The following is a 24367-nucleotide window of genomic DNA, read 5'->3' as shown; positions in this document are numbered from 1 at the left end:
TTATTTTTTTACTAAATAAAATTTGGCTAAAGCAATCTTCTCAAATAATCACCTCCACTATCTATCTATCTATTGTTATCTAACTTCAGAATTTCATATAAGATAGACCTCTTTCAGCTCTTTCCAATATTTTGCCCTACTTTAGATCTGTTTTCTACTTCGGAAATTCAAAAGTTTTCAGCCAACGTGTCTCTCTCATTTAATGGTGTTTTAAAAGGAGTATTTATCAAATATATAATTCTTAGTATTCAATTCAATAAAGTTACAATTTATAAGAACTCGTAACTTCTTTTAGATATTTGTCTCATATTTTTCCAATACATGTATTTATGAAGGAAGTCCACATCTGTTTATTATTCTTCATATTTTGGACAGCAAGATTGAAAATATTTCATAGATGCTGCTAAGCACTTTAAATTATTTTTCATTTTACTTTTGACTATGTTGAAATTATAAGTATTATTGGTTCATGTAAAATACTAATACTTTCTTTAAATATTTTTCAATTATAAATTATTAAAATACATAAAAATTGTTCTACTACACACTGAAAATCACTATTAACATTTAGGTATTTCAGTATTTTCTATAAAAAACGTCTTTAAAGTGCATTCTTATACATAACCATGATTATAATTTATAAGCAATTTTGTTTCTGTCATTTTAGTTAACATAAAATATCATTCTCAAGAGGGGAAAAAATGGCATAGATAATGGAGGCTCTGTTCATCCCTCTGGCAACCAAAGTTGTGACAGAAACAAAGAGCATACAGCAAGGAAAAATCACCTGGAATCTAGATGAACAAGACATACAACTAGGGAGAAATCTAAGATATCACCCTGCAATGGCAGAAGGTAGGACAAGGCAAGGACACAAGGCTGTTCGGTCCCAAGCAGCTGAGTGAGACGGAGGCTGGGGCAGTGGATTTTCATGGTGACAGACCTGCATGCTCTGAGCGCCTGTGCCAATTCAGCTGCACAGGGACTTACCGGAGGACACTGACTTGTCAGAATGAGGGCCAAGGCGAGACTCACTCTGTACAGAAGTGCTGGCGGTATCCATTGTTCCTCTGTTGAGCCCTCCCCGCTCCCAGCGCGCAAACACAGCCCTTTCAGAATAAAAAATGAGCACCTGAAAAAGCTCATCAGCACTAGTCATCTGTTAAATGTAATCAAAATACAAATATCAGAATAAAAAATTTAAAAAGAAGGTAAAAATCATTTTTTAAATCTGTACGTCCATTAATAATTGTCCAACTTCCTGAACTAATGACATGTTCTCTTCTGGCTCATATTGGGCAGCCTTTTTTTTAAACAGAGGTCCAAAAGTTTGAAAACATACCAGTTTTTAGCATTAATGCACATCTAAATATTCTACAAAATTGAAGAAAATGCAAAGAAATAGAAAGATATCTGTGTTCATGGATTAGAAGAATCAACAGTTAAAATGGCCATATTACCCAAAGCAATACACAAATTTAATGCAATCCCCATCAAAATCCCAACAGCATTTTTTAAAATAAATAGAACAAAAAAAATCCACCAGATTTATATAGAACCATAAAAGACTCTGAATAGCCTGAGCAATCCTGAAAAAAAAGAATGAGAACAGAGATATCACATTTCCTGAATTCAAATTATACTACAAAGTGACAGCAATCAAAACAGCATGATATTGGCAGAAAAACAGACACACAGACCAATGGAACACAATTGAGAACTGAGAAATAAACCCACATGTATATGCACAAATAATTTTTGACAAAGGAGCTAAAAACATACAATGGAGAAAAGAAAGCTTCTTCAATAAATTGTGCTGGGAAAATTGGAAAGCCACAAGCAAAAGAATGAAACTAGATTGCTATCTCTCACCATACACAAAAATTAATTCAAAATGGATTAAAGACTTAAATAAAAGACCTGAAACAATAAAATTCATAGAAGAAAACATAGGTACTAAACTTATGAACCTTGGTCTTAGGATTTTATGAATTTGACCTCAAAGACAAGGGAAACAAAAGCAAAAATAAATCAATGGGATTATATCAAACTAAAAAGTTTTTGTACAGCAAAAGAAACCATCAACAAAACAAAGTGGCAGTCAACCAAATAGGAGAAGATATTTGCTCATGATGCCTCTGATAAAGGGCTAACATCCAAATATATAAAGAATTCATACAACTCAACAGCAAAATTACACAAACAATCTAATTTAAAAATGAGCTGAGGACCCGAACAGACATTTCCCCCAAGAAGATATACAAATGGCCAACAGATATATGAAAAGATGCTCAACTTCACTAGCTATTAGGGAAATGAAATCAAAACCACAATGAGATAACACCTCACACCTGTAAGAATGGCTATTATCAATAAGATAAGTAATAACAAGTGTCGGAGAGGTTGTGGGGAAAAAGGAACCCTCATATGACCCAGCAATCTTTCTTCTGGGACATTTCTTCATAAAAATATATGTACCCCTATGTTCATTGCAGTGTTATTCACAGTGGCCAAAATATAGAAACAACTAAAGTGTCCTTCGATAGATAATTAGATAAACAAAATGTGGCCAGGGTTTTTAGTTTTTGAATAATTTTCTTCTCATATATTTTAACAAGGGTTTATGAAATATGCAGTATGTGTTATATGATTCATCAATTTGTATTTTCTGGGTAAATTTTCCATACTACTTATGATATCCCTCAAAACTCATTGTGTTTTAGAGTGTGATAACTGGCACTCATTCAGTGTTATTCTTTGTATAGCAATAATGAGAATATTAGGATACATATGTGATTAATAGATTTAAACACTTTAAGATCCATTTTACTTTATTTCTTCGTATGTAAAATTTATCATGTACTGAACCATGTCCTGATTAATCACACCTGTATTTTCAAATTTTTTAAAGTTATAATAAGAAAGTACATATGTTACAAAAAATAAGTACAAAAACTAATTCCACTACCCATATTTAGGTGTATTTTATTCTAGTGTCTCCTGTACATAAAGACTTTAATGTAACCCATTTATTAAGCAACCCCAATGCCACAGTATATATACTTCATTCATTTGGATACTACAAAATGAAACTGGGTTTTTTCCAAGTCACTTAATTCAACTGGGCTGTGTAATCTCTATTTCCTATTATTTAAAGAGTTATTAGGTAGATCTTTAATGTTTTGATCACTTTGTTTAATAAATTTACATTCTAATTTAATACATGTATTCCAGTTTAATTGAAGTCTCCTTCCTCTCCTTCCCCCAGTGCAGGTTTGAGTTGATATCTCACTATTTTGAAGAGGCCTCATATGCCTCAGACACATCCCCCCTTCTACCTCTTCAAGGTCTGGTTCCTCCAATTTGGGGGGCAAAAAAGAAGGCAGAGGGAACAAGTGACTTCCTATAATTAGTCCTGTTGTTATTTTCTCACTGTTGATCGTTGGTAACAATGGCTGATCAAAAAATGACCTCAGGTCAGCAGTTGTATAAACATTGCCTCTGGTGGAGGGATGTGGGAGTTCTTTCGAAGATCCTGCTGATCCTCCTCACTGTACAGTTTCCTGACCTAGAAGACTTGACTCTTGTTCACTCTCTTCTATCTGTCTCTCCTCCGGTACCAGCGACCTCCCAGAACCTCTTGTTGCAGAAGAAACCTTCCCCAGCAACCACCTTGAATGTGACAACAGCGAGAGTCCAAAGCCAGCTCTCTACCAAGATGATCAATGATCCCCCCTGAAAATTCACACATCTTTGCCATGCAAAACAGTGGGTGAGCAGGTTGCTGCATTTCTACCTGCCCCCTCTGCCCTGTCAGCTTTTCCAGTTCTTCTCATCTTGGCTCAGATAGGCACAGAGGAAAGGTCAGCAAGTCTACTGCTGGCGTAAAACCCAACAGAGAGATGAAATCTACCTCTTCTGCTTGCAAGCATCCTCTGTTTTTGCAAGTGCTTTTTTCAGGACTTCATTCATTTGGATACTACAAAAGGAAATCAATCTTTCCTTCCCCATTAGACAAGAAGGAAATGGGTTCCCACCACCAATGCTAAATTCTCAATCAGGGCAATGAAATGAACACCCTCCTCTATTTGTCCCAATCCCAAACTTTTTATATAGCCAGGCAGAGAGGGTATTGGTGATAACTAATGGTAGATTCTGCTATCCTTGAAAAGGGTGTCTGATGCCATTATTGGTAGATATTATCAAATGTAAGGTATTTATGTTATGAGAATGCAAATTGGTACAGTCACTATGGAAAACAATATGGAGATTCCTCAAAAAATTAAAAATAGAACTAACCATATGACCCAGCAATTCCACTTCTGAGTGTATACCCAAAAGAAATGGAAACAGGGTATTGAAGATATACATATATATTCCCTCCCACGTTTATTGCAGCATTATTCACAATAACCGAAATATGAAAACAGCCTAAGTGCTTATCAATAGATGAACGGATAAAAAAGATGTGGTATAGAATTAATGATGTGGTATAAAATGGAATGTAATTTAGCCATGAGAAAGAAGTTGATCCTGCCACTTGCAACAACATGATGGACCTTGAGCACCTATGCTAAATGAGATAAGTCAGAGAAAGACAAGTAATAACTTGTTATGTACCCATCAATGTAAAAAAAGTGTGTATCTTTGCATTTTGCTTTTTAATAATGTCTTAATTCCACTTATATGTGAAAGTTGAAAAACCCAAACTCATGAAAACAGAGTAAAATGGTGATTACCAGGGGTTGGTGGGGGGTGGAATAGGACAGATGTTGTTTAAGGGTACAAACTTACAACAAGTAGTAAATTAGTCCAAAAAAAATCTAATGTACAACACAGTGAATATAAACAACAATATTGTATTATAATCATAAAACTTATTAAGAGACTAGAACTTAATTATTCCAACTATGAATGGAAAAGGAGCCACATACTAAACCTGACAAGCTCAGGGAAGGTCTACATTGCAGGCCTTACAAACTCAGAGACCGAAAGTAACCACATAGGGTGTACTGAACATAAAAATTCCTAACTAAAAACAGGTCAAGGCATGTAGTCACACCCAAAACCTGTAGCTTCCTTGACAAATCTGTCTTTACCTTAATGAACTTGACTATTTTCTTTTAGCATCCAAGATAACATACCTTTGAAATGTCAGAGTAATCTTCTTTTCCAGATTCCTCAATGCACAACCAAGGGTACTAGAGCTCCAGACCACGGAACGCTTCATTGTTATCTTGTTGGCCGCATACCAACTCTATGTGCTGTAAATGTTAACTATCTTGTACCCACCAATGCAAAAGAAGTATACATCTTTCTATTTTGCTTTTTATCCAATCCCAGAGATTCCCCCTGCTTTTGCTTTCTCCCACCCCCATAATCTACCACCAATGGATTTCATGTAACCCTCCTTATGTCTCCTCCTTTTATTCTAATTTATAAAATAAGTTGCAAAAAATGCCATTATCTGGAGCACTTTCTTAATCCATTGAGATTTTATTTCCTGGCACTTGTTGTCAGTTTGGTTCAAATACATTCATAAAAATCCTCTTCAGGTTTAGACATTTCTTAGTCGATATAATCACTAAAAAGAAATGATAATCATGTGATATGATAAAGGTACTAATTATCTCTACAATGGCAATCATATTGCAATATATAAATGTATCAAATTAGCATGTTGCAGACCTTAAATTTACAATGTTATATATCAAATATATTTCAATTACAAAAACTCATAGATACAGAGAACAAATTGCTGGATGCCAGAGGTGGGGGTAGGAGGTGGGGTGTGAAATGGGGACAGGGATTCAAAAGAAATAAACTTCCAGTTATAAAATAAGTCCTGGGAATATAATATATAACATGATACCTGTTAGTGAGAGTAGATAAAGAGATTTAAATATGATACAATATAAGACATTCTGGAACCAAGAGCTATAATTTTCTTATTTAATAACTCAGACTTCTAATTTCAGCTTTCAGAGATATATAGGGCTGGAAAGATATCACTCCCACTCTTACAAAAAGAGGAAAGCTAGACAAACTGAAAATCAACAAGTTATCTTGGACCATCAGAGAACTATCACAGAGCGGATGGCCTTACAGAAGTCCAGAGAGAAATGGGTGCCTGCAGGGAGACACAGGACCTGAGCATTTACTTACCTAGGACGAGCTTCCAGGTGACATAAACTAGTAGGAAAATTAAACTAAAATTGTTGACAAATTGCCAAAGGCTGAATGCATGCTAGTGTGAGACTGTGAGGCCCCTGAGGGTTGTGGTCAATAGAGAGGTTCTCACCTTCTTGCAGGAACCCCTCCTGAAACCCTACCTGGCTCTCACAGGGAGGATGGGGAAGAAGCCAGGCGTTGCTGGCTGTGACCGGAGAACAGCGGCCACCATCAAATCCTCCTAGGCCCAGTTCCTCTACCTCCCTTGCAAAACAAAAGACTCATCCTAAAGCAAGAAATGTATCAAAGCCCGCCTGAGGGTGCTGGTGCAATCCCACTAGAGCAGGGAAAGAAAGAGATTCAAAACCACACTGTAAATATATATATGCCTTACTGTTAAAGTGTACAGCTAAAACTTATTAGATTTTGTTAACCATTGTCACCATAAAAAAATAATAATTAATTAATTTAAAAAATAAACCTTAGCTTGAGGAAATTGGGGAAAGGCAAAGGTACTAAAATAGCCAAAACAATTCTTAGGAAGAAAAACAAAATTGTGTGATTTTTCATTACCCAATTTCAGGACTTATCATAAAGTTACAATATTTAAGACAGTGTTGTATCTGCAGAAGGAAAGTAAAGGAATAGACATGTAGATTAATGAAACCAAATGGAGAATCCAGGAAGAGATCCACACAAATACAGTTAACTGGTTTTTGAAAAATGCAAAGTCAACTCAATAGAGAAATGAAAGTCCTTGCAACAAGTGGTGGTAGAACAATTGGATGATGTAAATGCAGATATAAATTTAAAATAAGTGGCTAGTTCTCCCCGTTGAAAACAAGGGAAGAGACTTCTCTCCCTCGACCCCTTTTCTTAGAGCATTTGCTGTAGAACATTTGTCATTGTAAGTCCTTTGTCTTTTTGAAATGTATGTAAATCTGTTTAAAAGTTATATAGATCTCTTGCTAGCTTTACTACCCAATAATGTCTTTCTCAAGGACCTAAAATGCTCTTTTTTAAATGCAATTATAAGAGAAGAGAGCGTTTCCCCATTTCTATGGAATGGTAGGAGCCTAACCTCAGAGGTGCCTCACTCCAAGTTGCAAAACTATCTCCTGTCATAATGGTGTGAGAAATTTATTCTCCTTTGGATAAAGCCAATTAGCAAACACAAATGACCACCTCCATTACCAGGCGAATCTGGAATAAGGATATATATGATAGATGGTGCTGTCGAGTTCTCTTACTAATGGACTAGTTACTGTTTATCATGAGAACATATATGTAAAGTGTTGTATCTGCTTGGCTATTATGCTATAATGGTAATTAACCCTTGATCCTCCTCCTAGCTGCAGTGTTGTTTCCTTAAGGGAAGCAACATTCGTGAAGAGATTAACTATACTTCATCCACCAGGTTCTGCATATGAAGGTGGTGTGGTTTTTTCTGAATATACATTTTCATTCAATTATCCATTTAAGTCACCAAAGGTTACTTTCAACACTAGACTCTATCTCAGCTACATCAACAGTCAGGGAATCATCTAATTAAAGACAACTGAGTACCACTTTGACTGTTCCAATGTTTTTGCTGTTGATTTGTTCTCTTCACAGACTGCAACCCTACAAATCATCTTCTTGGAAACATAGCCGTTCAGTATTTGACCAGCAGAACAGAACATGACAGGATGGCCAGACAGCAAACCAAATGATATGCAACATAATCTATATAATTTGTATGTGGTGTAAAGGAAAACAAGGAATCTTCTTTTTGTGCTGAAAATCTTTATAGCCTTTACAGTACAACTTCTGTGTATATGTTACGCTGTGTCTAGTCTCTGCTTTTATCCTTTGGAGACTTGGAGATTCCCCCAAAAGTTAAATGTTATCTACTTTGTAGCTAGCTGTAAGTAAGTTATGTTTAAAATGCCTACTTGTAAGTTTTGCTTCTTCAGGATATTAAAATATATTTTGTGATATACTAAAGGTCCTGATGTCTACCAAATATTATAGAGCATTTTAGCCTAATTTATTATCTGTATTAACTTATGAAAGTAGCTGTAAATGACTAGGAATTATGTTATTTGTATTAAACCCAGATCTATTTCTGAGTATGTGGTTCATTGTGGAAGATCTTTTACCTTTTACCTTTGTCAGTTTGTAATAAGTTTTTTATTTTATTTTATTTTGTGGAAGATCTTTTACCCTTTGCAGCTCAGAGAGCACCTGATGTATTGTCTCAAACACGATAAACATACCCCTCCCTGAAGGAAAAAAAAAGGTTTATTGCAAACATTTTCGGTAATGAGAAGTTGGAGGTGATTTGGGTTTGTCAGGAAATCTATTTTAGAAAGATAAAGGCTAAGCTGTTATAGAACAGTTCCCAAAATATAGTGAATAACCAAATAAAAGATTACTTTTCTCTTAAGCTCAGATATGTATGGATGGTCCAGAGTGAAAGGCACAAGTTCCTTCTATATTGTTGCTTTGTTATCTCCTAGGGACTTAGTCAACCACCATTCAATCCTCACCCATGGCAAAGACTAATAATTGCTCTCTAGTACCTATCCTTCCCTCTACCTTTCAGCAACAGAACCTTCCCATGTTTTAGACACATGAGTGTTCATGTCATGTAGAGAAGACATTTTTCAGCCCCCTGTGGTCAAAGCTGAATAACTGTCAATGAGCTGATAATTCTTGCAGCTGAGTGATGGATACAGAGGGATTTCACACTATTCTTTCCTCTTCTGCATATGTTTAAATTTGTCCATAATAAAAAGTTTTTACCACAATTAAAAATTTGTTTGAAAGTTTTTAATCAATTTGGATTTTATTTGAATTGCAATAAATAAAAGGATTAATTTTGGATGACATGATAAATTTTTATTTTCTTCTCTTATCATTTTTAAAATATCTTAATATCTTTTTTCATTTTATGTTATTTACCATTATCTTACTTTTATAATCATAAATATAAATTTAAAACATAAGGAAGTCGGAAGGAAGGGAAAGTCAGAGGGAGGGAGGAAGGGAGGAAGGAAATTTCAAGCTTTTAAACTAGGAAACTTTAAAACTCTATATTTTTATCTCCAGAAATTATTGGCCACCCTGAGAACCCTCTTGTATGATGCAACCCATTGAAACAAGAATGATACAGGGGAGGAATTGTTGGCCCTGGAGAATTCATTTGGCTTCAGAGCAGGCCTCCTGCTTAGGAGCCTCTCTAGGGACCTCCTTCATTCTCCAAGGTCTAGCTGAGATCAAGTCCCTCTGGTCATTGTTATTTGGAAGACAGAATCAAGAAGGCTTCCATCTGGACAGAAAGACTTTAGAGATATTTCCTTGCTTGCAAGCTCCATCCGTTGCATCTTCTAAAGGAAGAACAAAGTTGAGGGAAGCCCACGGAGTCCTAGCCATACCAGTGGAGAATGGATGCCATTCAGGTATCCTCCACTGAGAGCATCTCTTTTTAGCCTAGGGAGCCCAGGTGAAGAAAAATCTCCTTCTCATTCAAATCCATCTTCTCTTAAAATTATCTGCTCAGGGAACCGATGAGTGTACAAGCCATGAATAGAAATCAAATACTCATTTATCATCTTCCTGAGTTACCTGTTAAGGAGGGAGGGGTGACCACTTTACCTTCCTCTGGTCTAGACTAAATCCTATAACTGTCCATTTTACCAGGTGTTCTCAGTGTTCTTTTATCTTTTTATTATTATTATTATTATTATTATTATATTATTGTATTATTATTATTACCATATTTATGATGTACAGAAGATGGTCTAAGTTTGACTTGGCTTTATCCAAATCTCCTGGTACCAACTCAGAGAATAAGCCAGTTTTCATGGACTCTCATGTTAAGTCCTAAGATTACAGTGCAAACAGTGGAGATTACAGATTCACAGAAATCCTGGAATGAGAAGGCCGTGGAGCAACTGATATGCAACAGCCCTCACTTCTATTTTGAGGACTTCTTCCTGCCTGGCTTCCATGAAACCAACACCCTGTGTGCCACTTCTCCTTGAGTTGACACAGAAGGGGAGATGGAGTTTCTGCTTAGTACCAGAGATACCCAAGGAAGATCGTCCCTCAATCCTTAGAATTTCTAAATTGGAATGGACTTTAGAAACCATACAATTTTCCCAAATTGTTTTTCTAATGAGACTTTTTTTTATTCACAGACTTACAGTGGTAAAGAAAGGTCTTATATCATCATCAGGTGTCACAACCCCCTTATTGATCATTCAAATATTCATCATGGTCTGTCAGCCAGGTAGTCAACCAAAATGTTTATTGCTTACTCACTATGCTGGTCAGCCCTCCTGTGGTTTGAACTTGGTTCCTTTTGGAACTGAAGGACAGATAGCACTTCTCGGTGCTCTGGCATCTGTTCCTAAATCCCTTTCTTTCTGTCTCCAGTCTGGATGACCTCTATTCTCTTCTTTCATTTCTAGGTCTAGTTCTGTACACTCTTCCTTCCCATCTTGGCCAATGGGTTACTGCCCTGAGCTGGGAAGGGCTGATGAGATCTGACATGGCAGGGTTGCTGCTGCTACATAATCTGTCCTGGGTCAGCCGTGAAGATTTACTCACAATGCCTTATCCTCAGACATGTTCTGAAACTGATAACCCATTTAAGTATTCTTTTCTGTTCTTGTCCCTCTGAAGGAAAACTTGAATGCTCCATGGAAGTTGGCAACATAACCACAATCACTGCATTTGTTCTCCTAGGAGTATCCAACAACCCCCAGGTCCAGGTAGTACTCTTTGTTCTGTTCCTGGTGATTTACCTCCTGACCCTCACGGGGAATCTGCTGATGCTGCTGGTGATCAGAGCTGATTCCCACCTCCACATTCCCATGTACTTCTTCCTGAGTCATCTCTCTTTCCTGGATGCTTTCTATTCCTCCATCATTGTGCCCAAACTACTAGAGAACCTTCTTTCCAAGTGGAAGACTGTATCCTTCCTTCAGTGTTTCACCCAGATCTCCTTGGTCATATTTTCTGGAGCTACAGAAGCTTGCCTCCTTTCAGTCATGGCCTATGACCGGTTCCAGGCTGTGTGCCACCCTCTGTTATATGTGGTAACTATGGAAAGGAAGTTTTGTACCAGCCTGGTGGGAGCATCGTGGGCCATAGGAATGGGGACTGGCCTAGTTAACACCTTCCTTCTGGCTCAGCAGCACTTCTGTGGCCCCAACCTCATCCACGGTTTCTCCTGCGAGCTTCCCCATGTGCTCCTGTTGGCCTGTTCTTACCCCTATGTTAGCATTGCCTCCATTCTGACCACCATGGTGATCCTGGGTCTCGGCACCCTTGTCCTATTGCTGGGCTTCTATACTCGTATCATCATGACAGCCCTGGGGATCAACTCTGCCACTGGTCGGAGCAAGATCTTCTCCACCTGCTCTTCTCATTTTCTTGTGGTTACCATCTTTTATGGTTCAGGACTTTTCAGGTATGCCATACTATACCACCTGAATGTAAATATAGGATACTCCTCAGTCTAAAGTGGTCTTGGCCTGTAGAACAAAGAGTTGCAAAGTAGCAGGAAAATAATTGTACTAGAATTCAAAGGGCCTGAGTTCTAGTTCCAGCTCTGCTCTGGACTAGCTGTGTGAATTATGAAAAATCCATTTTCTTTCTGAGGTTTCAGTGGTCTACTCTGAAAAATGAACTTATACAAAGGCTAAAGATTTTCCTACTTTCATGAACCTATGATTTGAGAGTCCTCAAAAGGAAATCAGGGAACCTTTAGTAGAGTTTTATTCAGTACAAGACAAAAAACAAACATGTCATCCTAGAAACAGATGCCATGTTTCTTTTCTGCTAGAAAATGATGCCTCCAAAGTCTATTTACTATAACTATTTATTAGGCACCTACTAGACACCAGCTGCTTTACATGATCAATTTTACTACATATCATGCTACAAAAGAAATATTATTAAACCCATTGTCAGGTAAGGAATCTGAGTTTCAGGAGTAACCAGGTAATTTCTCAAAGGTCCTGGAATGAGCTATTAAGGGAGCCATAATTTAAACCAAGTCTCACTGACTTCAAATCTCATGTTTTTTCCTACCATGCTTTTCTCAAACCTGAACAGCTCTAGCTGATGAGTCCCCACTTACTAAGAGACACAATAATTATGGTCTGTGTTCTCTATTAGTAAAATGGAGATAGATTTGTACAAATTGCTCCATGCTTTTCTCACCTGCTTGTGACTTAGAGAGAGGTCAGGGTGGGAAAGGATGATAAAGAATAGTCTAGAAGTGCTCATCTGAGCCTGTAGACAAATCTCCCCATTTCTCTCTGTCTCAGTTTCTTCATATGCCATAAGAAGACAATAAGATTTCTCCTACCTACCTCACAAAAATGTTAGCAGAGATAAATTAGATGATGAAGAATGATAGTAAAATGAATATCTTTTTTAACAAAGCACACCAGAACCCACAGAGAAGATTTCCAATGATGATGGCATCATTGCTAAATAATAATAATAATGCTTTTTCGGGAAGTACTCCCAGGGATACTTAACAAATCATCCAAAATTTTAATCTTATTATTTTGGATTTCTATCTTGTGCTTAATATTTTATCTTCCACTTTATTTACCAGGCTTTGCTTCTTTCCTAAACCAAAGAAAAATGCACCTAAAAAGACAAACGTTTGTTGCATTTAGCATTATAAAAATAATGTGCTATTATTCTGAGGGTAATTTCCAGAGCAGTGAATGTTATGAACAATGGCAGCATTATTGGACTAAGTATACAGTTTTGCAAGGAATAGTCATCACAAGATGAAAACATACAGTTGTATAATAGAAAAAAGAAGATTTTAAAAATCCTCATATTATCATTATAACTATTAAGGAAAGACACTTTGAAGAGAATGAAGTGCTACAGAAATGCATGAAATTATTATTAGTTCTATTCTAACTTGCAATACTTGATATGCTGCAGAACTTCCTTTTATCTCGGGGTAGCTCCTATAATGTTTTGCATGAGATCATTCATGTTTGAACGCATTTGAAGGCAGAAACGAGTGACTTCTCACTTATCATACAGTCATTTCTAGGTGCTGTACCAGTGACAGTCAACTCAGCTCTGAGGACCCTCTTTGCAGAGTCTCTAGAATAGGATGGACCATGGTGGCCAAGAGTATTGTGGCCATTGTCCTGAGCTAAGTTTATTCCTTTGTGCAATTCCCTTCAAGGTATATGATTCCAACGTCTGACTCAGTCCTGGAGCAAGTGCTCTCCCTGCAGTACAGTGTGGTGAGCCCACTGTTAAACCCCTTCGTCTACAGTCTGAAGAACCAGGAGGTGAAGGCCGCTCTGAGGAGGATGCTGGCCAGGAAACCCAGACTTACCTTCTAACCCAGGCTCCACTGCCTCACCAGGAGGAAAAGTGATGGGAAAGAAGAGAAGGCAGGAAGAGCTATCATCATTCAGCTATCTCGGCATTCATTCTTTCCTAAAAAAAAGCTTTAGTTCTTCTGACCCCAGTGCCCCCCTGCCTAGTCAATCAATACAGGGAAACTTTCACAGACCAGATAACACCGATCCACAGTGGGCCCAGTCACCACACAAGAAAATCCTCACAGATTCACCAGCCATTTCTACAGCTATTGCTTTTTCCTCTCATTTCCTGTCTTTTCTACCTTTCCCCTTTCTGTCTCTCCCTCTCTCTTTTATTTTTGCCTATGCACAAAGTGTAAATCAACCTATTCAACCACTAGAAAATATCTCACTGCATTCTTGGAGAGTCCCATCTTGGTACTATAAGACCCAACTTCTCCTATGTTCTCATCCCAAAAAATTTCTGGCAAGAACTATAACTCCATAACTTAGAAAGAAATAAAATAAAATAGTGTCCCCTGTTGTCTTTGTTCTTAGCAAGTAACATTTAAAGTAAAGCCTTGCAAAATAACAAATCCTCAATAACTATTTGTTGACAAAGTAAAGAATGAATAATGGATGCGTCCGAAGAGTCCTTTCTCTTTGATGATCCTAGAAAATGGGAAGAGGTGAATATCCTCCTCTAAAGTATAAATCTTGGGAGCAAAGCCTCTGTCTAACAGCTTCTGTATCCCCAGTGTCTAGAATAGTCCTGTCACCTAATAGGTTTTCAATTAGTTTTAGATAAGTGTGGGGGGGGGCGCTGGGGGAGCTGAATGAGAGAGAAGGGGGAGTGAGAGAAGGAACATATGAAAAAGAACATTTAATTTTATCCAGTAAAATTCTTTAATTGACAACAATATAGATGTCAGGGAAAAACAGCAGGGAGGAAAAATTGGGATAGAAAGTAAGAAAGAGAATCCATATTTGGGGGCGTTGTCCTGAGTCCTCCTCACACAGAGCTCTGTGAATGGTGTGAAATCTAGCAGCCTCTTCCCTGAGCCTCCCCACCACCCACCTTAGCCTAAACCACTTCAGTTCTCTGCCTGGTTCAAGACGTTCCAGGCCTAGAGGAATGAGGAGAATGAATGCTCAGCTGTCATCCCACTTCCCATTCAGCTCCCAAAAAAAGTTCTCAGGAAGAAAACAATAGCTGTTCCAAGTCCTCTTTCTACCCAAAGGCCAAGAGCTCTGCGTTAGTCAAGATTACCTCTCAGCTAGCTCCTTGACTTATCTCTTTCCTTGATCCTCTGACTCTCATATTAAGATCCTCTCTGCAAGTAAATTTATTGTCAGTTTCTTTCAGCAATCTTCAGCCTGTAAAGATTACAGCTAGCCTCATATATGATATACCTACAGGTGAAATTCCTTGATCTTCTCTGTAAGATGAAGGCTGGGGCTATGGGGCTGAAAAAAAACCAACCCTAGTTTCAGCTGCATTCCTGCTCTGGCCACATGATGGAGCTGGCCCCTTATATTTTCCAGAGCATATGACTCCCTGAGGGTATAACTGTGGCAAGATAATAAAAGATGTGTGAGCTCAGTGAGAGGAATGGCCATCCAACCCTTCCCTCTCCCATCCGCTCATACACAGGGGTTACTCCTAAAACACTGCAGACTTGAGGAAAAACCTTGTGTCCCATAATTAGGAAGAGAATGACATTCAATATCCTGGAGAGACACATCACATTGTGTTTAAATTCACACTAAAATATATGATGAATATCAAGTTATTTCCTGAGAGTTTGTTTTCATTAAATATAGAGGAAGGCTCGCCTCTCCACCCTTTGCTTGGTCTTCTAGGTCCCTAGACAGGCCATGGGAGCCTCATCTGGGAGCTGCTGGTCTCTGAAACAAGAGAAGTAAGGACTGATTGCGTAAAGCCCCAACGGGTTTAGGCGGCGAGAGAAGTGTAATTAGCTATATTAGACATCTTAGGAAAGCAGGAAGAAGAAGACAGAAATTAGAAGATAACTCAGCAATTCAGAAATGTGGTAAATTAAATCGGAGTCTTGGAATGTTGGATTGTCAAAGGAGGAAGAGATCTCAGAAAAACCACCTAGATCAAAACTCTCATTTTAAGATGAAGAAATTGAAGTATAGAAGTCAAAGATGACTGGCCTAGGTTTGAACCATTAACAAGTAGCAGAAACAGACGTTAGGACTCAAATCTCCTGATTTTCCTTCTTTCATATTTCTCATAATCATTAGAATGCATAAAGTTCTGTGAAAATCCTCCTTAAAACCAAGCAAAGCAGCAAGGAGGAGTAATAAAGTGCAGGGTCCAAAGCAAAGGGCCCCAGGCGTTCAGATTCTTCCACTGCTGAGCTGACCGTGTCTTCTTTTCTTACCTCTGGTTACCAGACACAGTTCCTCTCACAGCTCTTTGTGAAGGATATTTCCTTGTCTCAAAGGTAGAGGAATCGCTCAGCCCCCTCAAGTCACCCATTTCAGATTCTCGGAGCCCTCTGCCTTTGCTGTCCTTTTCCCATCCCACATCTCCACCTGTCAAAATCCCACCCTTACTTCAAAACCAATTTAAATGCCACTCCTTTCATGAATTCTTCCTTGATCCCTTTTTTCCCCACACATACCCCCAAATATGAATTCTCTTTCCTCTTATGAGTGCTCAGGGCACATTTCTAACCTCTCTCATGATGCTTATGACACTATCCCTTGTATTATAATTATTTATTGTTTATCTCATCTCTCTTGCTAGTCCTTTGCTAACACTTTTAGCCAAACTTTGAATCACCTCTATAGTACCTTGAATATGCTAGGTGATTCATAAAAGTTTGTTAAATTGAATTGGTACAGAAAAGAACCTCCATTTTTCTAAGTCCAGTTTATTTCCTCTGTAGTAGAGATAAAAGGAAACCATGAACTATGGCTTTAGTGTCCACCCACTTACCCTGTTTCCTCCCTCTCCCCTCAGGAAGAAAATAAAGCCAGTCACTCAAAATCAGGCCCTTTATTTAGGATAGAGGTGGAAACCATTGTTGTAGTGAAAGTGCCATCAGGGCACCTAAGCGAGAGTCAAAAGTCCAGTGCACCAGTCACACACCCTTGGAGAATAGTCCTCAAACTGTCCAGTGGTGTCACTACAGGTCTCAGAGACAAATTAGCTTCAGGGGAGTAGAAAGATGTGAACCGAGGTAGGGGAAGAAGAGTTCCAGGGACATAAAGAGGGCAGAAGCAGCAAGGACAACAGGCGTTTACAACTTCTCACAGCGCCACTGTTCCAGCTTCTCAGAGCAGAGTGGTTTATGGGCCAACCTGATAATGGAAAGGAGACAGAGCAAGTTGGTTGACTGGATCTTAGCTCAAACTTCCATCTAGCTTTATCCCCAAGAGTACCGAAGTGGAAGAATATGGGAAAATTACAGAAAGCCTTCTAGCCAGATGGAAAGGGACACTGGGCCACCTAATGGGGTAGGGTCTATTTTTAAAGCTCCAAGAAAATTGTAGGGCTAGAAAAGTATACAGTAATACCAAAGGATGCTTTAGGGTCTAGGACTAAACAAGTAGAATTAGATGTCTGAGTCCAGGTGAAAGGAGGCTGGGCTTCAGCCCTCTATTAGGGAACTCTTGTTAGGAAATTGCCAAACAAGGGTGGAGTGAGGGGGTTTTAAAATTGGAAACCTGAGTCTGCTCTATGAGTGTTGTTTAAGAGACTATATTCTAGATTAAATTACCATAAGACAGGGAGAAAGGAGAGTCTTGCTGAAGCTAAAGGGATGAGAAGAAAGAAGGGAAGGAGAAAGTAGAAAATAGAATGGGGATTCACCAATAGTCGATTCCTTCACTATCCAAGATCTTCTTGGCACACATCACGTCATCAGTAAGGTCATCATCCAAGAACTCTGGCAGGAATTACAGGGAACAAAATGAATGTGCTAAGTATTATCCAGAAAGGTAATGAGTTTCCTTCTTCCCTGGATCCAGTAAGTCTGGTCTTTCTCTGAAATGAAGACTTATGTCTGTTGCCTTTCTATATGAGAAAGCCAATTCAGTAATGCCTCCTCCTAGGTGAGAAGCATCTATGGAGGAATTATCAATTTCATTAACTTACTCTGAAAATGCAGGATATTACACTTCAAGATTCTCAGACAGCTCAGATCACCAACCCATGAATTTCAGAAGATAATCTGGGGATTTTGTGATCCTGAAAAATTCTAACTGCCTCTTACTCAGTATTGTCAATTCAAGTCCTACAGTTGATGTGGAGTCAAAGGCAGTGAATCCAGAGATGTTCTGGACATCAAAAAGGAGATTATCCCAGGGGTAGACTCCATAAAAACAGAGAAGCAAGGTAAAAGAGGCTACTCACTATCACAAGAGATGCCACAGATGTTTCTTGACTGAAGTTTCCGATTGTCCCTACACCAAAGTTTGTTATTGATCTGGAAGAGTCCATACTCTCTCTTTCCATTGTTGTTGATTATGGTTTTTGTGTCATAACCACTGCTATGAAATATGGTACAGATCCCTGAGGGAAAAAATGAGAAAGTTATCATAGAGATATCCAGGCACAGCATAAATAAGAACATGTATTCCCAGAGAGAATAAAGTTCTCCAGAAAATCTCCAAATGTAGCAAAGCAGAGTATCTTGATGAGATGTAAAAAAAAATAAAATAAAAGTTCCAAAAAGGATTAGACAATGGAAGATGGAAAAGGTAAGAGAATAAATGTATTAAAAGAATGAAGAGATAAGCAGAGAAGATAAGAGGATTATTAGATAATTGAATGAAAGCAAAAACAAAAAGAGAAGGAAAAGGAAGGTAAAAGAAAGGAGCAGATGAAAAATGGGACAAAGCAAGGCAGCAGAAAACTCACATTCCGGTAAGGTGATGCCTCCATAGCCATCCATATCTTTCAGCACCTGGGACAGCTCACATTTGGTAAATTGCTTGGCCTGGGTGGCCGGGAACAGAATGCCCACCAGAAGCAGAGAGAGGAAAGACATCATTTTGGCTGTCCCCAAGAATCTGAAATGGGGCACCACTCAGCTTCACCTCCTTTTATTCATGGAGAAAGCCTCAGGGGCCCTGGCATCATGCCCTACATCCAGGAAGAGGATGAAGAGAAATTGGTTGTGCCACACAGAAACCGTGAGCCTGCCAACTTACTTCCGTAATTTCACCACACTTTTCCTTCCCCCTCCTAATCTCTAGTCCATACCAGGTATTGTTTGTTTTTTTGTCCAGAGAGAGTTCCAAGCATGATCTTCTTTCTCATTTGGCTTTGCTTATACCTTTGTTTCTCACAGGGTTGGTTCTAGGAAGTGGCATGTCCCCAGCCTACTTCAGGAACAAAGGGGGCCTCAGGGATAATATGAGTGAGGCAATCAGAGCACACAATAAAAGTCCACGGCTAACTCCCCTTTCCCCTAAAGACATACAGAATACGTAAAAAGAGTGTGAGCATATGTCATCACATGCTATGGTCCCAGGATCAGAACTGGCACTTGTCCAGTCAACCCAGATATGGTACAAAGCCCAGGAAAAGTCCCTAGATATGGTGGCTCATGGCTGAGGGCTCAAGAATCAGGATAGAATATGGCAACACAGACTCTGAGAATCCGATACAATTTAGATCTAGAGACTTCTTACTTCAGGAAAATGGAGAACTTGAAAAGTGTGTTTGACGGTATCTAGCTATCCTATGAGCTATTATCAGGCTCCTACCCCAACCACCACTGCTACTAAATGATCTGATTTTACACTGTCATTAATTAAAACATCCTGTAAATCCAAAACTAATAACTTGTAACAGATTTGTTGTATAGAAACTTGTACACACCCTCAAAGTTAGCCTCTGTAGGTTAAAAATAGAGTGAGCCAAGACAATGAAAAGACTGGAATTTAAGTATGTTAAGATTAGACTGGGATATATATGGAGCTTATAAAACAAGATTCTGGATCTGGATCTGAGCTTTAAGATCAGTGCGCCTGAGTAAGCAGAGTTGAGGGTACTAGTTCCGAATAATTCCCTCAACTTGTTGACATCAAACTTCATGTCATAGTATCAATAGCTGTTAGCATCCTTCATGCCAAGGCTCATCCTCTAAACCTGATTTCTTACATTTCAGGGGGTTATCCATCCCATCCAAACTATTTAAGACTTCCAAACTGAAGGCATTGCAAACTGTTATACCCTACAATTCTTCAGAATCAGGGCAAACTCCTCTCAGTTTTATCTCATTTTCTATACTGTGGATAACCAGTATATGAAGTAACATGGTTAAAACAAGTTTGGAGGTTCTTGGAGTACCAAGAGAGATGAGCAGAAAGTCCTTATAGCAAAGGACTTTCTTATGTTCAGAAACAGAAAAAGTGCTGCCACTGCATTTCTTCTCCATTCCACCCAGAGGCATTAGAGGGGTATATGAAGAACAGGAACAGAAATTCCATCACACTAAGGAGGTATGGTTGAGAATTTGACTGGAATGAGAAGATGACTTTGAACCATGTAAGAGAGGAACAAATAAGAAAAGCTAGTCCTGAGCACTAGTCTTTCAATAGTGGAGTCTGGTATAAATTCCTTCTGTCCTGGGCTATGTACTAAGCACCTGTGATGGAAGAAAATAGTGGGCCAGCGTATCAGGAATCACAGGGACTTCTACACTTCCAGTCAAGTCGAGACTTATGACAGCAGCCTGTTTACCTATAATTTAGCTGCACCTCTGCCCATCCCTGTAAGCAATAAAAAGCAGTATCCAGGTCAGGAATCACAAGTGCAGAGTGCAGAAAAGAAAATAAATGTGCCTCGGACAAGAGGAACCATTATTTTCCTAGAAATGTTTGTAAAATAGTATATCTGGGGGTCATCTGGAAAAAAAAAAAAGATAGAAGATGTCTGCTGGGAACAATTACAAACATTCAAAGAAAGATGTAGATTCTTGGAAATAGACCAAAGAAGAACAGCAAACAATGATCACCGCACTGGAAGAGGAAGTGTGTGGAAAGAAGTGAGCACAGCTAACGGAAAAAAGCTTCTGCCAAAATCGCCCTTTCCAGAGAGGTTTAGTTAAGTGCTCTGCTTGCAGGCCGAGATCTGAATCAAGGCACTGAAGAGGCATTTACAACACATTGGATTTTTCAGATATAAACTAGGAAGTTATATTCATTCTCTTAGGTGGTGTGGTTAAAATCAGAGTTTCTCAAACCAATCATTTTGGGGGGAATTCTAGAGAATAAGAAATCATAAGCATCTGCTTCAAAACACGTTTGGCAGTAGTCATCCGAAACTGTAGTTTGTAGGTGAGTGGTAGTTTATAGAGAGAGCACAGGCAACCATTTGGAGAAACACCCTAAGGGCCACGATAATGTTGATTATTACTTTTTATAGTTAATAGCCGCATCTTGTTCTATTTCCTCGCAGAATTCAGGTAAATTATCACCAGATGAACAATGAAGCTAGATCTCGAACTCAAAATCCAAATTTCAGACAAATTCTTAATTAAATTAGAGAGTTTTTTAAGGCAAATAAGATTTGGAGAGGGAGTGCTTTCTATTGGCACTTTCTTTTTTCGTTGCTTGTGCAAACATCCTTGCAAAATCATTTAATACCGTGAATTCACATTCTATATCCACACCAAAGGCCTGCTTTGAATGTATATAAGATTATTTTGAATCATTGTATTTGCATTACTATTTCTGTAACTACTTTTGTGCTTATATGAGTCATTGATTTATTTTTGTGAATTAGGAATAGTATCAACAAAAAAAATTCAAATATACAAATTAAATAAAAACACACAAATTACTTTAAAATATACTAACTAAAATAAACATTACCTTTTTCATTTAATATTAGCTAAAACAGGACATGGTTCCATACTGCTTTACACACAGAAGATCCTGGGTTCACATCCCAGTAAAGCCACAGCCCATGGTCTACAGCCATGCCACCCTGAACAAGCCCGATGTGTGATCTCAGAAGCTAACCGGGGTCGGGCCTGGTTAGTACGTGGATGGGAGACCACTTAGGAAGACAGGTGCTGCAGGCATAAATAATAATAATAAATAATAATTTTTAAAAGTAAATTTAATATTAACTAAAACAGGGGGAGGAAAAAAATGGCATAGATGATAGAGGCTCTCTGTTCATCACTCTGGCGACCAAATCAAAGTTGTAACAGAAACAAGGAGCAGCGGCAAGGAAAAAATCACCTGGGATCTAGATGAACAAGCCATATAACTAGGGAGAAATCCAAGAAATCATCCTGCAACGGCAGAAGGTAGGACAGGGTGAGGACGCAAGGCTGCCCAGTCCCGAGTGGCTGAGTGACACGGAGGCTGCGGCAGCGGCAGACACCTGCTAAAGGGGCCGGGTCCATGAGCAGATTTTTGCTGTGACGGACCTGCTCACTCTGAGCACCAGTGCCTATTTGGCTGCTCGCAGTGGGCACCAGGGACTTACAGGAAAACATTGTCGGAGTGAGGGCCTAAGCGAGATTCGCTCTATACAGAATTACCGGCGATATCTATTGTTTCCTATTGAGCCCTCCCACCAGTGCGCCAGACACAGCGCCGCCATAGCCCTGACGTCGTCAAACTGGATAACAGAGGTCACTCTGCCCAGAGGATTTCCTGAAACCCCACCTCCTCCAACTCATGGCCCCATCCAAGACACAACCAGGTATGTCCTCAGCGAGCCAGGTGCTTCTTACTGAGCAGCACTTAAATTCAAGCTGGAGGCAGCTGGCCTCAGTTTCTGGTGTGGCCTTTTGAGGCAGCTATAAGCACAGCATCTGTGGGTTGCTTGCTCAATCTTAATAGGTGGCCCTGGAGGAGTAGAAGCTTGGGCTAAATTTGTCCTGCAACTGAACTCCTGTTTCACTGGTCACCTATGACACAAATCCACACTAATAAGACCGAGAGACTGAGGAGCTTTGCTTAGTACATAGAAACAGACACGGAAAGGCAGCCAAAATGGGAAGACAAAGAAACAGAAACCATATGAGAGAAGAGAACAGAGATTCAGATATAATGGAGTCAAGTAATATAACAGATGCAGAGTTCAAAACACTGGTTATAAAGACGCTCAATGAACTTTTGGGAAGTGTAGATAAATTCAGTGAGAACTTCAACAAAGAATAAAAAAACATAAAAATGGAAATGGAAACTATAGAAGGGAATCAGTCTGAAATGAAGAACACATTATTTGAGATGAGAAGTATATTAAGTGGAATAAATAAAGGAATAAAGAAAGTGAATAAAGAAAAGGATCACATGCCCAATCTAGAGGATGGGAAAGCCAAGGACACTCAATCAGAACAGCAAGAGATAAGATGCCAAGACTATAAAAATAAGTTAAGGAGAATATGGGACACTATTAGGGGTCCAAATATCCATGTGATCGGCATACCTGAAGGAAAAAAAAGATACTGAACAGCTGTTTGAAGAAATAATGATGGAAAACTTCCCTAACCTGGTGTTGGACATGGACATAAAACCTCAGGAAGCTCACAGAATTCCAAAAATTAGGGATCCAAAGAGGTCCACACCAAGACACATCATAATTAAAATGCCCAAGGTTAAATACAAAGAAAGAATATTAAAAGCAGCAAGAGAAAAACAGTTACTTATAAGGGAACACCCATAAGACTGGCAGCTAATTTCTCAAAAGAAACTATGTAGGACAGAAGGGCTTGGCAAAAAATATTCGACAGGATGAAGACCCAGGATCTACAACCAAGAATAATTTAACCGGCAAAGATATCATTTAGAGTTGAAGAGCAGATAAAGAGCCTTCCAGACAAAAATAAGCTAAAGGAATTTTTCATCACCAAGCCAGTATTACAGGAAATGTTGGAGGGACTTCTTTAAGAAGAAAAAACATGTATCAAAAAACAAGAATAGGCCTTTTGAGCCACGCTTCTCTTGCTCAGGCCCACTTCCAATTCTGGAAGTGTATTTTCCTTTCTAATAAAATATTTCTTTTCTACAGTTAAAAAAAAAAAAAAGGGAGTAAAGAATGGTAGCAACTACATTCCTATCAATAAGTATGTTAAAGGGAAAAGAATTAAATGCTCCAACCAAAAGACAGAGTGGCTGAAAGGATAAGAAAACAAGACCCCTACATATAAAAAGGAAGAGGATGGAAAAAGATATTACTTTGATGGACCTAGAAGGTATTTAAGTCAGACAGAGAAAGATAAACACTATATGATTTCACTTATATGCGGAATCTAAGGAATAAAAAGAACAACTAATCAAAAACAGACTCACAAATATAGTGGACAATTTGGTCACGGACAGTGGGGAGGGCTTTTGGGAGGCTGAGAGAATGGGGTGAAAGGTTAAAGAAGTACAAATTAGTAGCCGATAGATGGTCATGAGGATGGGCAGGCAGCATGGCATAGGGAATGCAGTTAGCTTGAATACGTTGGCTAGATGGAAGGTCAGGGGAGGGAGGGAGCCATTGCAGGGATCCTTTTGATGAACTATATAGATGTCTAATCAATGTGCTGTATATTTGAAACTAATAAAAATAAATAAATTTTTAAAAATATATTAGCTAAAACAAATTGATATGTATGTAATTACCAAAATGTAATAAAAGTTTCTATGCAAATCATAATAGATTTTTCATTTTTAATTTATAAAGTATCTATTTTTAAATAAATATCTATTTCTATAACTTTACATCAACACCTTTGATAGAATCTTACACCCTGTTTTTTGTTGATGTGGTACTTTTTCTTATTTCCTTTTTGAATTGGTTTTGCTCTTCATTTCTTCTCTGATGTACATTGTCCCATTACCTCATAGTAACAGGCTACCATTTA

General features: G+C 38.6%; 2 protein-coding genes across 2 annotated transcripts; one reads left to right on the top strand and one right to left on the bottom strand.

Annotated features, from left to right (window-relative positions):
* Positions 1 to 10859: 10859 nt before the first annotated feature.
* On the top strand, positions 10860 to 13550 carry OR5BS1 (olfactory receptor family 5 subfamily BS member 1). Its single transcript, XM_039882853.1, has 2 exons — positions 10860 to 11632; positions 13388 to 13550. The coding sequence occupies exons 1-2, from the start codon at positions 10860 to 10862 to the stop codon at positions 13548 to 13550; spliced, it is 936 nt and encodes a 311-aa protein (XP_039738787.1).
* Positions 13551 to 16786: 3236 nt separating this feature from the next.
* LALBA (lactalbumin alpha) lies at positions 16787 to 18720 on the bottom strand. Its single transcript, XM_039882840.1, has 4 exons — positions 18409 to 18720; positions 17902 to 18060; positions 17359 to 17434; positions 16787 to 16847 (listed from the first exon to the last, which is right to left on the bottom strand). Exons 1-4 carry the CDS (start codon positions 18539 to 18541, stop codon positions 16787 to 16789), a joined length of 429 nt encoding a protein of 142 aa, XP_039738774.1. The 5' UTR covers positions 18542 to 18720.
* Positions 18721 to 24367: the final 5647 nt, after the last annotated feature.

This window comes from Pteropus medius, unplaced genomic scaffold (assembly GCF_902729225.1).
Source record: "Pteropus medius unplaced genomic scaffold, Ma_sr-lr_union100, whole genome shotgun sequence".
NCBI classification, from domain to species: domain Eukaryota; kingdom Metazoa; phylum Chordata; class Mammalia; order Chiroptera; family Pteropodidae; genus Pteropus; species Pteropus medius.
The sequence above is the reverse complement of the archived record's forward strand: the minus strand, read 5'-3'. Positions and strand labels throughout refer to the sequence as shown.

Excerpts from the sequence above, each read along its gene's own strand:
- OR5BS1 (XM_039882853.1), top strand. The coding sequence starts at position 10,860 with ATGGAAGTTGGCAACATAACCACAATCACTGCATTTGTTCTCCTAGGA. Across the intron at positions 11,633-13,387 it reads TATGGTTCAGGACTTTTCAG|GTATATGATTCCAACGTCTG; the intron begins GTATGCCATACT and ends ATTCCCTTCAAG.
- LALBA (XM_039882840.1), bottom strand. The coding sequence starts at position 18,541 with ATGATGTCTTTCCTCTCTCTGCTTCTGGTGGGCATTCTGTTCCCGGCC. Across the intron at positions 18,061-18,408 it reads AGGCATCACCTTACCGGAAT|GGATCTGTACCATATTTCAT; the intron begins GTGAGTTTTCTG and ends TTTTTCCCTCAG. Across the intron at positions 16,848-17,358 it reads AGTGAAGGAATCGACTATTG|GTTGGCCCATAAACCACTCT; the intron begins GTGAATCCCCAT and ends TTCCATTATCAG.